The sequence below is a fragment of the Daucus carota genome, chromosome 1, assembly GCF_001625215.2.
Source record: "Daucus carota subsp. sativus chromosome 1, DH1 v3.0, whole genome shotgun sequence".
Classification (NCBI taxonomy): Eukaryota; Viridiplantae; Streptophyta; class Magnoliopsida; order Apiales; family Apiaceae; genus Daucus; species Daucus carota.
Window position 1 is genome coordinate 2,226,831 of NC_030381.2, and position 17,976 is coordinate 2,244,806.

General features: G+C 38.3%; 2 protein-coding genes across 2 annotated transcripts; both read right to left on the reverse strand.

Annotated features, from left to right (window-relative positions):
* Positions 1-1,375: 1,375 nt before the first annotated feature.
* Positions 1,376-7,523, reverse strand: LOC108204919 (DNA repair endonuclease UVH1). Its single transcript, XM_017374609.2, has 9 exons — positions 6,601-7,523; positions 5,921-6,141; positions 5,763-5,842; positions 5,387-5,545; positions 3,132-3,929; positions 2,723-2,833; positions 2,348-2,608; positions 2,041-2,264; positions 1,376-1,813 (listed from the first exon to the last, which is right to left on the reverse strand). The coding sequence occupies exons 1-9, from the start codon at positions 7,491-7,493 to the stop codon at positions 1,603-1,605; spliced, it is 2,958 nt and encodes a 985-aa protein (XP_017230098.1). The 5' UTR covers positions 7,494-7,523; the 3' UTR covers positions 1,376-1,602.
* Positions 7,524-9,010: 1,487 nt separating this feature from the next.
* Positions 9,011-12,165, reverse strand: LOC108216075 (heat shock 70 kDa protein 18). The gene is made up of 2 exons (XM_017388751.2): positions 11,934-12,165; positions 9,011-10,839 (listed from the first exon to the last, which is right to left on the reverse strand). The coding sequence occupies exons 1-2, from the start codon at positions 12,163-12,165 to the stop codon at positions 9,179-9,181; spliced, it is 1,893 nt and encodes a 630-aa protein (XP_017244240.2). The 3' UTR covers positions 9,011-9,178.
* Positions 12,166-17,976: the final 5,811 nt, after the last annotated feature.

Genomic DNA, 17,976 nt, shown 5'->3' on the forward strand with positions numbered 1-17,976 from the left:
TCTCTAATATCTTTTTGAGAAGTAAACTTTATTTTTCATTAAGTTTCACACATTTTTCTTGGCTGTTAGTTTAATCAAATGAAATATTATGAATTCTAATATTTATGATAATATATTCAGATTTTAATAAATTTATTTAATATTTATATTTAATTTTAGTCATTTTATTTTTTACATGTAATTTAAGATATGAAGATTAATATATATTATTTTTTAAATTTTTTCTGAATATTAAATTATTAATACTCATGTATTAAACTTATTCAGAAAAAATATACTTATTGAAATTTTGATGCATACCCAAAGAAATACAGGCACACGACAGTTGAGCACGCAGATCGAGGTAAAAGTACCTCGTGAAGGGCCTCTAGGCTCTAGCTGCCCATTAGCCCATACTGTCTTTTTACATGATTTTTTTAACATTCTTTGGGTTTTTATTTTTTGAAGGATTTCTGAATATCAAATCAATACTTTAATTCAAAAATTTTACAGATAACATTTCTACTAAGATCAAAGCACTTAAAAATCCATACCAAAAGGTCAAAAAATATATAATACTCGAAAACAAAGAAAGTACCTTTATCATGTTACAAATTTCACTAGTTACATTTACATATGTAAACTAGAAAATGTTTAGTGTATATTTTATTTATTCAGTAACTAAACACAAAAAATAGGAAAAAGAATAATCATTTCTTTTGAAGGCTGCCCTTTACCCCGCAAGCAAAGCATACACATATATCAATTTGCGATCTAACACATTTTTAAGTACTTTGAGTAAATTTTACAAATAATCTTTATTTTGATTAACTCCTATCTCTTAATAACGGTGGTGAACCTTCGCATATATAAATCCTACATTACATAAAATTTAATGTTTAAGAATGTGCTCATAGACAAACCATAATTTTATTTATATATACATTTGATACTATCTAGAGGCCAAGATCTGTATAACCTAACTTTGAACCAGAGGGCAAGACAAGGCTGCAACTAGAACTTAAAAGCATCGAATCAACAAGAATTATTGTATATATAAAACACAAGAGTCAAAGAGAGTATAGCTTTAAAGATCATAAACAGATACCTCCCAATGTCTCAACTCCTGCTTCAAAGAACACATTCTGCTTCTCATCCATCACCTTTTGCGTTCCTGCATCTCCTTATCAATCTGCATTTTTCCGAAGATACGATATCATCCATTGGACTTCCTAATGTCATCATAATCTCCAACACAATCAAACATATCACACCAGAAAATATAAACCTAAACCTAAATATTGATAAGGTAGTGCTAAAGCAAATGGCTTCCCGCTATCTGCTTACCCTGCGACCAAGCTAGTTGAACCTGGAAATGAAGGTCGGGTGGGGTACATAGTAAAGAAACTTTTGAGTAATTGACATTGATTTGAACAATCAACTCCTTTTGACATATCCATTTTTCTTGCTAAAGTTACATTAAATCATACAAATGAAATGATGAATAAAATGTTGAAAGCCATATTCTTAACCTAATTCTCCAACAAGAAAAATTAAATCTTAGGGACGACAATGTTAAAATTTTGCAAATGTATCTTCCAAGAATGAAGCATCCGTGTAAGCCTAGAGTAAAGTTGGATACTTCGCATCAAGAAAGTCCTTTAACGTTTTGGCAGCTTTTTGACCACCCATCAACTCAGCTAATCTCTCTACAGGAAGGGTCGCAAGTTCGGACAAACTCTTACACCCGTCCATTAAAGCCCTGTAGTTGGAATCTGTAACCCCGGGAAGCCTTCTCAAGAACTCCACTGCTGATGTGTTATAATTCTCTGCTCTGTAAAAAAGATTGGAGCCAACAATCATTTAACAACAAATATCACAGTTTGCAAGTCAAAGAGAAACATAATTACAGGAGCAATGAGCTGATGCACCTGATCTCAAAGAGTATACACTACTCAAATATAATAATTATACTATTCGCTATTTGGAATTAATTCAAACAGTGCAGTATGTTCCATATTCTGTGGAGAACCACGACCAACTCAACTTGAGGAATCTTACCTCACATCATCTTCTATAATACCATCTTCAGAGGGTACACCAACCCTAAGTGCCTTGGATTCATCAGGTTCATCCTGATTTGCTTTGAGTGAAGCAAAAATCTCAGCTGTGGCATGCAAACTACGTGACCAAACAATACGCAGACGAGGAAAATGCAGAGCCAGCAGGGACAACTTGGATATTATACTGGTTGGTGCAACATCCTCGCCAATATCACTAGCTGACTGCAAGTTGCACCATTTAACATATGAGTAACATCTACCTTCTGGTCACCTTACAAAACTAATCTTTATAGATATATTGGTACCTGAAATGAGAAGCTTTTGTCTTGCGAAAACTCGATTAAAAGAACAGGCATCCGATAATAACGAATCATCATTTCTGCTTGATGGAAGAGACGCCCTGATGCGAAACTACCAAAAAGATCATGTATACTTTTTCTCTCCACACATATTAATGGAGAAAGAATGTAGTCTCCAACTTCCAATGTCACGGGAATAATACGCATACCCTTCTGATGTAGTACATTTGGAAGGTTACTCATGAACTCCCTCATATCCACTATGACCTAAAAATAGTAATATACAAAATCTCATAAAATAATAGAAGGCGACAGCACAAACATATTTGTCGTAATTTGGGATCAAACATGGATAAGGTGTGCTAGGAATAAATGACATACTTGCATTTCTTTTTCAATTTTCTTTCTTCCACCTGCCTTCCTGGTTATTGAATTTTGGGAAGCTACAGACGCTGGCTCAATGGGAGGATCAAACCCCGAAAAACTGCCTTCCTGATTATGATCCAATTAAAATTAACTAAATCAGCTGAATATGCAGATAAACAATGTAATAATGCGAAAAAATCTATTCAGGTAGATAATTATAATAACCACCTTACTTTACAACTATAAAAATTTGTCGAGCAGCACATTCACATAAATACATGATGACTAACAACTAACCACTCTATTAGAAGAGTATTCTGACATTTTACAACATCAGTTGCCAGGATAGATCATTATCAAGTATAAAAAACTTAACAGCCCCAGAGCACCTATGATGGATTAAGAAAAGAACAACAAAGCTAACCTGATAAGCTGGGAGCATCATCATAGATTTCTGCCTAATCAACGACTCAAAGGCTGAATGTTCTCTGCGATTACTAGCCTCAAACTTCTGAACCTCCGTGGAATCATCGTAAAAAAGAAAATATACTCTCAACTTACTTGAAGGATTTTCAGATTTATAGATTTCAATTTCCCTGACAAAAGCCACATCAGGATGGTAAACAATGATTACAGAGGGTTCCAAGATGTCAAGTACATGACTATCACTATCAATGGCATAGAAAAGCACTGGTGGGAGTAGATTAGACTCTGTTGTTCCCTCAGTATCAACACTTTGCATATGCTTCCAAATAATCCCTCTGTCGGCAGAAAAATCCTTAACTATGCTTGTATGGACATCACCAATAACCTCTGGATCTGTTCTCTTGTGACTTTCAGAGGAAACTTTATCTGATCTTTTATTCATTGCAGCTGCAGCACTATTTTTATCATCGATATTTGAAGTGGTTGGCATATTTTTTGAGGCCCTTTTCTTCTTTCCTTTTTGATGTTCTGCTTTGTCCTCCAACATTTCAGAATTATCTCTGTCCTTGTCTTTTTTGACCTGTTTACGTAAATCAGTGGCTGCTGCAAGCAATGCATCATTTTCCTGCTTGCTAATGCTACTGACATCTGTATTATTTCCAGATATCTTTCGGATCGTCCCATCAAGAACCCCAATTCCTTTAGATTCCTTCGATTTCTTCTTACCGTTGTGTTTTGGCAAACTTTGCAGTTCTACTTTGCTTAGCAAATATTTCTCCCACTCATCTTGCATGACCTATTAAGAATTCTCAAAAAGTACTTAGCAAGTCCATTCTTCAATAAGAAAATGACAGGCAACGAGAACTTTGTTAAGACATGAAAACACTCTATATAACTTGACTCCCAACTGAATATATGAAAGAATGTATAACAAACATGAGAACTACAGCTACTACATGCTGACGGTAGTTATAACAGATCCTACTAGTTCAGGACCAGGTTAAGAAGAAAGTATGCAGCTAAAAAATCAAGATTGAACTAGGTGGCTTCACTGCAGCTAGATTTTCACAAGGAAAGAGACTGATTGCAATTTTTAAGACACAGGACCCGTTCACTTTACCTAATTTTAATTGACACACACACACACACACAGGGTCGCGCTCAAGAGAGAATCAGCCCTTAAAATAGAACCTTAGAACCACTAAGATTCTGCAACAGAACTCTAAATTTTAAATAAATTTTTAGGATCTAAATCTAAATACATATTTTTTGAATCGTTGTTTATGTTCAAAAATAAATTTACATGTTTTTTGCATCGTTGTATGTGTTCAAAAATAATTTCAAAATATAATATATAAACACGACATTTTTTGCATGTGCAGTTCTGTTGCAGAATCCTAACCAATACTAGAAATAAGGCTAAGGGTTCTAAGGGTTCTTAGGCTAATGGTTCTAAGATTTTGCAGCAGAACTCTAAATTTCAAATAGATTTTTAGGATCTAAATCTAAATACATATTTTTTGGATCGTTGTTTATGTTCAAAAATAAATTTACATGTTTTTTGCATCGTTGTGTGTTCAAAAATAATATCAAAATATATTATATAAACATGACATTTTTTGCATGTGCAGTTCTGTTGCAGATTCCTAACCAATACTAGAAATACGGCTAACGGTTCTAAGAGTTCTTAGGCTAATGATTCTAGGAGGAACATGACCCTATATTATATAATATTGGTCACGCTCAAGAGAGAATCGGTCCTTAAAATAGAACCATGAAACCACTAAGGTTCTACTGCGGAACCCTAAATTTTAAGTAGATTTTCAGGATCTAAATCTAAATACATGTTTTTTGCATCGTGGTGTGTGTTCAAAAATAATTTTAAAATATAATACCCAAACACGACACTTTTTGCATGTGCAGTTCTGCTGCAGAACCCTTATTCATACTAGAAGGTTCTAAGGGTTCTTAGGCTAAGGGTTCTAAGTAGAACATGACCCTATATAATATACATATGAACAGTTAAGATTACAGCTAAGCTACTACATGCACTGTAAACCAAATAAGGCTGACAGGTGCTCGACAAGAAGTAAGGGAAAAAGAAACATATACAACAAAAACAATATAAAGATAGAACTAGGGTTTAAGAAAATAGTGAAATTGTATTAAAATAAAAGGCAAAAAAAAAATGCAAGCAAGATAAACAAGAAAAAAAACTCAAGTGGAGAGATTATAAGTGAAAATATCCAAGACCTTGCGGGGACCTTTGGTAAGGCATTCTTCAAGCTGCACACATGAGTGGTCATCTTTGCAAGCTACTAAAATAGTTCCCTCGTCAATTTCTTCTGTGACGGAATCTTCCGTCGACGAAGCTTGTTTCAGTCTATCATTCTTTATCTCTTCAAGGATTTCCTAAAAAAATGAGAGGGGTGGGGGTGGGGGGGGGGGGCAAAGTTAGTAGCTGGTTTTAGTCGTTTGACAACCAAAGTAAAAAATATAACTTACTTATAAGACCAAAAATCAACTTTATTTATAATTACAATAATTAGTAACTTTTAAAATGGAAGTAACAAATATAGTTGAATACAGCTATTGTAAATTTTAAGCAAAGCAGAACTCACTCACTCACAAGAAAGACTTTCCACTTTGGTGCCTCCTCTAGAACTTCCTCCAAAACTACTTGAATATTTGTACTTGCTGGTAAAGAATCTGCATGTGAAAAAGCAAGAACAATAAGAATTTACCTAAATCACAGAATAAAAGATCTAGGTTTACACAGAACTTCACCTTCATTGTCCTTGTTCTTATCTTGCAGTTTTCTCTTTTTAGGTGTTTTGGTCTTACTCTGTCCAACTATTTTCCCATCCTCCAACCTCTTGCAATAGTAAACTCGCTTCTTCGCATACTCAAAAATCTTAACACTTGACTCTGCAAATATCCATACAGACCGGAAACTCTCGGATGCTCTTAAGGAATCCAAATACTTCAAATAGGTCACAGCATCATACCTGTTCAACTCTCATGTCAATCACAAACCGCAACATAAAAAACACAATAATGAAGGCAACTAAGGGAGGTATATTCAATTGGGATTTTATAAATTGTATCTGTTTTGATTTTATGCGGAGTCTAGTGAATTCTAGATAAAATGTCGTAAAGTTTATTTAGTATCTTTATGATTTAGGCACAGTGCTTCAAAATCTCTTAAATTATCGTGGAATTTCAAAAAACATAAAATACACTGAACAATGTCACAAAATCCATCATAAACTACACTTAGATTTCATGAATGAACATCCCCCTTAAACTTGTTTCTTATCAGTTCACTCTTAATCATAATTGTCTGCAGGAATAATGCTACAAGTTATGAATCATGCTGTACTTTTATGTATACTAAAATGTAAAAACATTTTATACTATTAATTAAAAGGATATGAACTTTAAAGTTCAAGCCAAATGTGCATTACCTAACAAGATAATCCAACAATTTCCTCAACGTCTTCAAATCCGAAACAAGTTGCTTCGTCTTTTTCCCCAAAGTATGCCAAATCGGATCCAACTGCCTCCTAAGAATCTCATCAAACGACTTACACAATCCACTCTCTACCGTCAAATCCTCCACATCAACCTTATTAGTCTTCCTCATTTCCTTCAAACACGCATCCATAACCTCGATCAATGCCTTCTGAATCTCCATCATGTAGTTAGTCATCGGAACCCGAACATCAACAACTTCCGGAGGCTCCTTCTCCAAATCCTGCTTCACATACACATGAAACCTCGGCCACAAATGCAATTTCCTCAAGTACAAGCACTTCAGCGTCTTCTCGGCTTTCGAGAAACCCGAAACCATCGCCTGAGCATTATCCGAAAACGCCCTAACATACAAATTCTTATTCCCCGTCCTCATAATCCGAACAATAAACGCCTCCGTCGACGTCGCAGACAACGTATGCGCATTAAGTATAATCAGTCCAGCAATCACCGTCGGCTCCAACCGATTCGACAACAGATCGACAATTAATATCCTCGAGGTCACGAAAACGACGCCGCCTGAAGTGTACAGCGACGCGCGCTGGTTCGACGGGAGCTCGGAAGTGATCTCCGAGATTGTCGGAGCCCGGGCTCCGATATTTTCGGCGAGATTGTCGGGGGCGGGGGGATTGGGGGTGTTGAGGAGGATGGACTGTCTCTGGGAAGGGGAGGAGGCGAGGATGAGGAGAGTGCCTTGGGAAGTGTGGTGGAGAGAGACGAGATTTGAGATGAGTTTGTGGAGAGAGAGGCCGCCGGAGAGAATGACCATGCCGCCGGCGGGGTCTTCTAGAAGGTCCGTGATGATGTGTTCGTGAAACTGGACCATATTTTTTAATTTTTGTTTTTGAGATTTGAGATGAGGTGTATTTATAATTGTTGGTTGGGTAATTGGGTTCGGAGCGAAGAGCGCGCGGATTTGAAAAGGCCGGGGGATTGTGTCCGCGGGATTGTGCAATCGTGGCCCAATCTCGTCTATATATTCAATAATTATTTTTATTCCAAAAAAATTGTAAAATCTTGATATCTATTTTTTTTTACAATTCTACAATATTTTAATCACATAATTAAGTATACAATTTTAAAAATTCAATCGAGTTAATTAATATATCAAATTAATGTTTTTATTGAGGCTTTTTTTAATGACATTTCGAATTATGTGTTATGATCATTTTAAAATGTGTGTCAAAAAATAAGCAGAGATATTCAGATGGAGATATCATTAATACTCCCTCCGTCTCAATTTATATGTCTCTTTTGAAAAAAAATTGTCCCAAAATACTTGTCCCTCTCTTCTTTCAATACAAAATTTTTTCTATATTAATTATTAATTATGAATTTTTTGAAACTCAACATTATTCTCATTTTTCAATGCACCAAATCTCTATATTTATTGTGATTTTTTTGAAACTCAATTATATTCTCCCTTATCAATGTACTAATTAATGATATATGAGATAAAATTATATTTAATCAACTGTTTTCTTAATATGCGTGTTTATTCCAAAATAGACTTATAAATTGATACGGAGGGAATATAAATTTTTTATAAACGATCAAATTTGAAATTCAGTCACGTCAAAAGAATTGTGAATTTCTAGCACCCACAAAGGCTCCCAGTGAATATTGCAGCACACACCCCAGCCTAATACTCTCCTATTGTTAAACACAGCAGCATCCACTAAACCATAATCTAAGCTTCTCTCCAGCCTTTCAGGAAGCTTGTGGCTGCAGCTTTAACATTAAACGCAGAACTGTTAATCCTGTCCCAAAACCACTTATTTCTCCCATTCCAAATGCACCAGCTGATTAGTCCAATTTGAACACATTGTTCCCTGGTACAAGCTTCAAACATACGACCTAAAATCATGAATGCTGTGTCGTGTTGGCACTTGCGTTATCCGTTTCCACTGCATTTCGACACCATGGGCATTGTGCACTCTCAACAACCTGTTTAACTGCTAATGCGTGTGCAGTTGGCAAACACCCTTTACACACACACAATAGAAAATGTGTTACTTTACCTAGCATCTTCAATGACCAGAGCTTATTCCAGAATCACTTGTGCACACTGTCACACTCCCCTTGCAACCACCTGTAGCAGCTCTTGAGCTCTTGACCGTAAATAACCCTTTATCATCATCTAATAACCAGAACCAAGAATCATTTTTTTCTTTCAGAGGGAGAGGCACCCGTTTGATAAGCTCAGCATCCCCACTATTAAACACATCATCAATTACTTCCATATGCCATCTCCCAGTCTCATCCATCAAACTATTCAACATTTCTAAAAAATAAATACTACATTCTACTTTAATCATTTATCTATGTCAACAAAAAGAAAAATACTGGTCTATATAAATACTCTCCAACTTTTGATATTTAGTAGATAACCAAAAACATCCATTACATATGAAAAATTAAATCGTTCAGTTGTCTAACATGCACAACCAAAAAAAATTCACATTTAACAGAATTGAATTATGAGATGAGAAATTTTGCAGTGAAAAGGGATTAATCAACTTCCTCTATCCTGATGCCAGCATTGCTTGGAATAACAGAACTGAAAAAAGCCTTCAGTTTTCTCATCCTGGAGTTGTACTCTTCAACTTCAGCCCTCCTGTTTGCATCAACCCATTGGATAGCCTCCTTGATAACATTCTCCGCATTTTTCTTAGTTGATGCATTAAGATTACACACAGCTCTGACTACACTCCTCATATTATACACATAGTCTTCGTATTTATTCATTGCCTTGATCTTCTTTCTGAACTCCTCATCCTCGGCTCTGTAAATCTCGGCTTCTTGTATCATCCTCTCGATTTCATTCTTTGTAAGCCTTCCCTTGTCGTTTGTTATTGTCGCGGCGGTCTTCACCCCAGCTTTCTCACACTCTGCAGTAACATGCAATACCCCATTTGCGTCGATGCCAAACGTAACCATAACTTTAACTTCGCGCCTCAGGGCAGAAGGGAGGCCATGGAGTGTTATCTTTCCCAACAAGTTGTTATCTGTTGAACGTGTTCTCTCTCCCTCATAAACTCGAAAGCACATGGAATCCTGATAATCGCGGGCGGTGTAGTATTCTCTTTTTTTGCTGGTGGGGAATGTTGTGTTCCTGAGAATAATAGTACTCATAGCTTTACCTAATTTCTGAACCCCAAGCGACAGAGGAGTAACATCAAGCAGTACTATATCCCGAATAATATTATTTCTCGCGCCACTCAGTACAGCAGCTTGGATAGCAGCACCATAAGCAACAGCCTCATCTGGATTAATACTCTTGCACAGCTCCTTCCCATCAAAATATTCTTGCAATAGCTGCTGCACTCTCGGAATTCTAGTAGATCCACCGACAAGAACAACATCATGGACCCTGCTCTTGTCCATCTCCGCATCTTTCAGACACTTCTCCATAATAGAGATACAATTTGTAAACAGGTCCACGTTTAAATCCTCAAATCTGGCACGAGTGATATTCCCGCTGTAATCAATTCCCTCGTATAAAGAATCTATGTCAATAGTAGTCATGGGAATATTAGAGAGAATTCTCTTTGCCTTTTCACATTCATTTTTCAATCTTCGTAGAGACTTGGCATTTGTACTAATGTCTTTCCCGTGCTTCCTTTTGAATTCCTCAACAAAATGGTTTAGCAAACGATTGTCAAAGTCCTCGCCTCCAAGGTGAGTATCACCAGCTGTAGCCAGAACTTCAAATTTATCCTTTTCGATTCTAAGCAGAGAAACATCAAAAGTACCACCACCAAGATCAAAGATCAGCACAACTTTCTCACTAGCTGAACTGCCTATAAGCTTCTGGTCGAGACCATAAGCAACTGCAGCAGCTGTCGGTTCAACAAGGATACGCAACACATTGAGGCCAGCTATTTTTCCTGCATCTTTTGTAGCCTGGCGCTGCGAGTCATTAAAGTGTGCAGGTACAGTAACAACCGCATCCTTTATTTTCTTTCCGAGGTAATATTCAGAAATTTCCTTCATCTTGATGAGAATCATCGACGACAACTCCTCAGGTGAGAATCGTTTCTCCACACCTTTGTAATTCACAGCAATCACAGGTTTGTTGGCACTGTCATTAGTTACCTTAAATGGCCAAAACTTCATGTCTTTTTGTACCGATGAATCTGTAAATTTTCTTCCTATCAACCTTTTAACATCTGCACCAAAAAAATTATAGAGATACACTGTTATATTTTCATAACATCTAGCAATTTATAATAATTATTAAAAATTATAATCCCAACAAGATATTTCAGGAGTGCAAAAAGATTCAACCACAAATTTGAAGCCTATTGTAAATAAAAAAGGACTATTAATTTATAACTAATAATAGGTTTCATAACATCCCAAGCCCGCAACTAGATGCATACCGGACTCAACAACCCACCACAGGTCTGTCCAACAAAAGTGCTTACAAATTGGTATACATTAGTTATTTTCTTGTGCTTATAAAGGACCCAAACACTCTTTATTTAACCGACGTGCGATGTTACAAACACCCCCTCTTATATGCTCGACAAGGACGTTGAGCTCCTAATCAAACTTACGAAACACGGGCAGTGCCTTTGCGCTCCACTGAAGTCCAGCTCACACCAAACACTCTTTATCTATTACTTGGCTACGCAGGCAAGCAGGGACGGAGCTATAATAGGGCAGTGGAAGTACTTCCCCCCACTATGTTCTATACATGTATAGATGTATTCTTTAATTTGTAATTTTACAGTTAATTAGCTGACCCATGATCAAATCTCTCCTATTTCTTGGCAGAGGTCAGAGTTCCATTTCATCTAGTCTGTACAGAATTGTATTTAACTACATTTTGCAAAAAATCTATTTACAATCCCATCATTGCATTCTTAATTTTCTTAATTTTTAATTTTGTAACCCCACGAACACAAATTTCTAGATCCGCATCCGCCCCTGCGGGCAAGGCCTGTGCCTTGAGCCTCCGAAAATTTAAGGCCCCCAAATTAAGAATTATCTTTGTATAATTTTAAAAAAACATGCTGACTATATACTAAATAGACCCCACAAACTGATTTTGACTAGGACCGCTAAATTCAGAACGGCCCACGAATCTTTATCCTAATCATCTTCAGTTTTGATAGCAAAAACATGTGCACTTGCACTTGACCATAGATCTGAGTCAAGAATGATCTTCATATATGTGTATTAAAAATCTAGAACAAAAGATATACATACTAAAAAAATATTCTGAAAATATTTTAAATAGAAAAAGTTATATCAGTACCAAAAACAGTGTTGACAGGATTCAGAGCAGCCTGATTTCTAGCAGCATCGCCAATGAAGCGCATTGTATCAGTGAAAGCAACACATGATGGTGTGGTTCTGTTACCCTGATCATTCGGAATGATTTCAACTCGATATTGTGATACACTAGCAACAGCTGGCAAGGTGGGACAGAGAGCAGGTGATGTGGAGAATGACATGGCACTAGCAATAACAGAAGGAAATAATGGCATCACTGGCTAGCAGGGAGAGTTTGTTAAGCTTAGGACCACTCAGAAGGACAAGCCAGGAACATGCAGTATTTTGTTTGCATTTACATTTAATTATCATTTTGTTTTGTATGAGGAAGGTTGTATGTAGTCCTGAGTAGGTAGAGCCTGAGGCATTATCATTGTGGTGTAAAAACTTATCTATCTCTATATTCTCTCCTCCTTAATATTATCACAGTTAGTCTCTTCGAAGTTGCTTTTCTCTTTTGCTGACTTCCTGGAATTAACTTAGTAATCTTGTCATCTTTATCCATATCAAATCATCACCACGGTAACACTGGTATCAGACCCAGACCTTCCTTGGCAACCATGGTGCAGGGGCGACACAACAGAACTACAGAGCAGTCCGACGAAGAAGGAGCACTCAGTGATCTGCAGCGCTTAGAGGTAACTGTTAAAGCTCTTCTCGAGGATCAACAACAAAAATTAAGTCAGACATGTGCTGCTAATGCTCAAAATATTAGTCAAAATACTAAATCTATTGCTGCCTTGAATGAGTTGATTGTTGGCTTATCTATGCAAATAAGTAAGGTCTTATCTAATGATGGGAGATTGTCTGGTTCCTCTAGATCAGGGGGTGATGATGAACATGGGTCTAGATCTACTGATTTTCCAAACAAAACCCATAATTTTGCATCTAGAATGACGAAGGTCGATTTTCCTAAGTTTGATGGAACTGATTTGAGGTCTTGGCTTTATAAATGTAATCAGTTCTTTCAATTAGATAATATTGAAGATTCTCACCGGGTTCGATTAGCAGCGATTCATTTAGAGGGCAAGGCCCTGCTGTGGCATCAGAATTTCATGAAAAAGTGCAACAACATCTTACCAACATGGGCAAAGTATACAGAGGAGATACACTTGAGGTTTGGTGAATTATATGATGATCCCATGGCCGAGTTGAAGGCTCTGAAACAGGCTGGGACGGTACAGGAGTATCACGATTCCTTTGATGCTTTGGCTAGTCGGTTACAGCTACCTGAAGAATATATGTTGAGTTGTTATCTAGGCGGATTGGAGGAAGAGATACAACTCTCAGTTCGAATGTTTAGCCCCAAGTCTGTGCAACAAGCACTATGTCTGGCAAAGTTACAAGAAGCAGCTCAAAAGGCAAAAAAGGGAAAGACATACTACAAACCACCCCTCCTACCTACACCAGCCACCAAACCACTCACTAATCCCACCTATAAACCACACACCACACTTCCACACAACCCCAATCGCAAAACCCTTACACCGGCTGAATATAATGAAAAACGGGCCAACAACATTTGTTTCTGGTGTGATGAAAAATACACTCCGGGACATAAATGTCGAGGAAAAAAACCACAACTCTATCATATTGAGGTTGAAGATGAGGAGGGAGACGAAAGTGACACACCAGAAGAGCATCAAATAGTTGACCTTTGTGACAAAGAGTGTGCTCAAATTTCAGTCCAGGCTATGGAAGGTGTGACTGCTTTTCAGACTATGCGAGTCACAGGACATCATGGCAAAAAGGAGCTCCAGTTGTTATTGGATAGTGGGAGCACCCACAATTTTATAGATGCTAGTAAGGCCTTAAAACTCGATTGCAAGATTGAACAAATCACTCCGATGTGGGTTAAGGTTGCTGATGGAGGCCAGCTCAAATGTGATAAAGCAATTCAAGGATTTAAATGGAGAATGCAGGGAGTAGAATTTGAGGCTGATGTGCTACTCTTGCCTCTTAGTGGGAGTGATATGGTATTAGGCATCCAGTGGTTCACTAGTTTAGGCCCAGTCGTGTGGGATTTCTTGAATCTCACAATGCAGTTTACATACAAAGGCATAAGGGTGAAATTACGTGGGGCAAATGGGAAGAAATTGAAAGACATCCAATCTGCCAAGCTGGAGAAATTAATGCACCGTACTGGAGAGTTATCTATGCTGCAGTTGATCCCACTTGAAGGGGGGACTAGCCCTCAAATATCAGTAATGAGCACAGAACCTGAGAGCCAGCAAGATGAATTAAAATCTGTGTTGAAGGAGTTCGATTGCATTTTTCAAGAACCTCGAGGACTACCTCCTAGCAGGTTGCATTTTGATCACCACATTCCTTTGAAAGAGGGCAGCAACGCTGTGAATTTACGGCCTTATAGATATCCCGTGCTACAGAAAAATGTAATCGAGGAAATGGTTCAAGAGTTGTTAGATCAGGGCATCATTAGACCAAGCAATAGTCCGTTTGCGGCTCCAATTGTATTGGTCAAAAAGAAAGACGGGGCATGGCGAATGTGTGTGGATTACAGGCAGCTCAACAAGGCAACGGTGAAAGATAAATTTCCGATCCCTATCATTGAAGAGCTCTTAGATGAACTACAAGGTACAAAATTCTTCTCAAAAATTGATTTAAAATCTGGTTATCATCAAGTGAGGATGCAACCCAATGATGTCCATAAAACTGCTTTCAAGACCCACTTTGGCCATTTTGAATACTTAGTGATGCCGTTTGGTTTGACAAATGCCCCATCAACTTTCCAAGCGCTCATGAACTATGTTTTTAAACCTTTGTTGAGAAAGGGGGTGCTAGTATTTTTTGACGACATACTAGTCTATAGTAAGTCTTGGCAGGAACACATGTTACATATTAGAGAGGTTTTACAGTTAATGAAGCAACATTCTTTACATGCCAATCTCAAAAAATGTTCATTTGGGGTCAACAAAATCCATTACTTAGGCCATATAATCTCTGATCAGGGCGTTCAAACAGAACCAGAGAAGATACAAGCTGTGTTACAATGGCCTATACCCCAGAATGTTAAGCAACTTAGAGGTTTTCTCGGACTAACGGGCTATTATCGGCGATTTATACAAGGATACGGCATGATATGTAAACCTCTCACCAACTTGCTCAGGAAGGACACATTTTGCTGGGATGACAATGCTACCGCTGCTTTCGAGGAGCTAAAACAAAAGTTGGTGCGGCCACCTGTGCTGACCCTCCCAAATTTCAACAAACCTTTCTTGATTGAAACTGATGCGTCGGGGAAGGGAATGGGAGCAGTATTGATGCAAGACGGACATCCTATTGCGTTCATTAGCAAGGCTTTTTCACAGAAAAATGCTTTACTATCAGCGTATGAACGGGAGCTGTTGGCCGTTGTCTTCGCTGTGCAAAAATGGCAGCACTATCTTACGATGCTTCCTTTTACTATCAGGACTGACCAGCATAGCCTCAAGTACTTGTTGGATCACAAATTGGCTACTCCATTTCAACAAAAATGGCTATCTAAACTAGCTGGCTTTGATTTTGTGATAGAGTATAAAAAGGGAGCAGAGAACAAGGTTGCAGATGCCCTCTCCAGGATCCCTCATTCTCAACTTCTCACCTTATCGGTATCATCAGTGCAATCTGATCTCATGGAGAAGTTGCAAAAATCTTGGGAAACTGATGCCAATTGCCAGCGAATCATCACAGACCTTCAGGGTGATGTCTCATCCCACCCTTTATTCAGGTGGCATCAAGGAATTCTCACCCGCAATGGGAAACTGGTAGTCGGAGACGATCAGAGCTTAAAGGATGCTATTTTATTATGGATGCACAGTTCTCACCAGGGAGGGCATTCTGGAATTGCAGTAACCACTAAGAAAATACAGACGTTATTCTACTGGCCTAAATTGCAGCAAACGGTGATGGAATTCATCAAACAATGTGGAGTGTGTCAGAAATGTAAGGCCGACCTGAATGCATACCCTGGGCTGCTGCAGCCTCTACCAATACCGGAACATGTGTGGGAAGAAGTGACAATGGACTTCATTGAAGGGCTCCCTAAGTCTCATGGCAAAGATGTCATACTCGTCGTTATCGACAGACTAAGCAAGTATGCTCACTTTGTCGCCTTATCACATCCATTTTCAGCTATTCATGTTGCTCAGGCGTACATGGATCAAGTTTACAAACTGCACGGGTTTCCAAAGTCTATTATATCAGACCGAGATAAGGTTTTTATAAGCCATTTTTGGTCTGAATTGATGAAATGGCAAGGGGTGCAACACAAATTATCAACTGCTTATCATCCGCAAACCGATGGTCAGTCAGAGGTCTTGAATAGGTGTTTGGAAGGATATCTGCGATGTATGTGCCATGACACTCCTCGAGATTGGGCGAAATGGTTGCCTCTTGCAGAATTCTGGTATAATTCTAACTTCCATTCTGCTACTCAGAAAACACCTTTCGAAGTCTTGTATGGTATGCCACCACCAATACACAGACCTTACGTATGGAGATCAACACAAGTAGCAGCTTTGGATAACAGTTTGCAACAGCGAGAGCACACCATTGCATTGCTTAAGCACAACCTTTGCAAGGCACAAAACAGAATGAAGCAGAGAGCTGATTTGAAGAGGTCTGAAAGAGTGTTCGAAGAGGGGGATTGGGTATATCTCAAGTTGCAGCCCTATAAACAACTTTCAGTATCCAACAGGCCCTTCCCTAAGCTAGCAACTAAGTTTTATGGCCCCTATCAAGTGGAAAAAAAGATTGGGCAGGTTGCTTATGTTTTAAAGTTGCCGGCAGATTCTAAAATCCATCCTACCTTTCATGTTTCACTGCTCAAGAAACATCATGGTCCACCACCAACAGTGTTGGATACAACATTGCCACGGGTGTACGATTCTAGCAGCATTATAAACCCACAGCCACAGAAAGTGCTCGAGGTCAGGACTGTAAAAAGAAGAAATGCTGCCATGGTCCAGTGGTTAATAAATTGGAAACACCAGTCTGCGGAGGAGGCCACCTGGGAAAATGCTACAGAAATGATGAAGAAATTTCCAGAATTTGATCCTTGGGGTCAAGGATCCTCTCATGGGGGAAGCATTGATACACTAGCAACAGCTGGCAAGGTGGGACAGAGAGCAGGTGATGTGGAGAATGACATGGCACTAGCAATAACAGAAGGAAATAATGGCATCACTGGCTAGCAGGGAGAGTTTGTTAAGCTTAGGACCACTCAGAAGGACAAGCCAGGAACATGCAGTATTTTGTTTGCATTTACATTTAATTATCATTTTGTTTTGTATGAGGAAGGTTGTATGTAGTCCTGAGTAGGTAGAGCCTGAGGCATTATCATTGTGGTGTAAAAACTTATCTATCTCTATATTCTCTCCTCCTTAATATTATCACAGTTAGTCTCTTCGAAGTTGCTTTTCTCTTTTGCTGACTTCCTGGAATTAACTTAGTAATCTTGTCATCTTTATCCATATCAAATCATCACCACGGTAACATATTGTTGCCAAACACCAACACATGAGTATGTTGTTCCCAGATCGATTCCAACTGCTATTCCATGCTCAGCCATCTTGACATGCAGAACTAAGAGAATACTATGATGAGCTAGTGCAGAGAGTTTAGTTTGCATCAAGTGTTTTTGTACTACTGAACGTTTTGGACTCTTTGCATTCCCTGGATGAGGCTTTATAGTTCCCACCACTATTAGGGTTCTCTTACCCCCTCCCCTTTTACACGTGGAATTTGGTTTTGTATGGGTCAAACTGACCAGTTTTTGATTAAATATTACCACAAATTATCAATTCATTATAGTTCCCACCACTATTAGGGTTCTCTTACACCCTCCCCTTTTACACGTGGAATTTGGTTTTGTATGGGTCAAACTGACCAGTTTTTGATTAAATATTACCACAAATTATCAATTCATTATGGGCCTGTTTGGCCAAGGCTTCTGGCTTCTGCTTCTCTTGACCCGTTTGTGCAAAGAAGTAGAAGCACTTTTAAGAAGCTGAGAATGCTAGCTTCTC

Excerpts from the sequence above, each read along its gene's own strand:
- LOC108204919 (XM_017374609.2), bottom strand. The coding sequence starts at position 7,493 with ATGGTCCAGTTTCACGAACACATCATCACGGACCTTCTAGAAGACCCC. Across the intron at positions 5,843-5,920 it reads TAAGAACAAGGACAATGAAG|ATTCTTTACCAGCAAGTACA; the intron begins GTGAAGTTCTGT and ends TTTCACATGCAG. Across the intron at positions 2,265-2,347 it reads ACAAAAGCTTCTCATTTCAG|TCAGCTAGTGATATTGGCGA; the intron begins GTACCAATATAT and ends TGCAACTTGCAG.
- LOC108216075 (XM_017388751.2), bottom strand. The coding sequence starts at position 12,165 with ATGCCATTATTTCCTTCTGTTATTGCTAGTGCCATGTCATTCTCCACA. Across the intron at positions 10,840-11,933 it reads TCCTGTCAACACTGTTTTTG|ATGTTAAAAGGTTGATAGGA; the intron begins GTACTGATATAA and ends TTTTTGGTGCAG.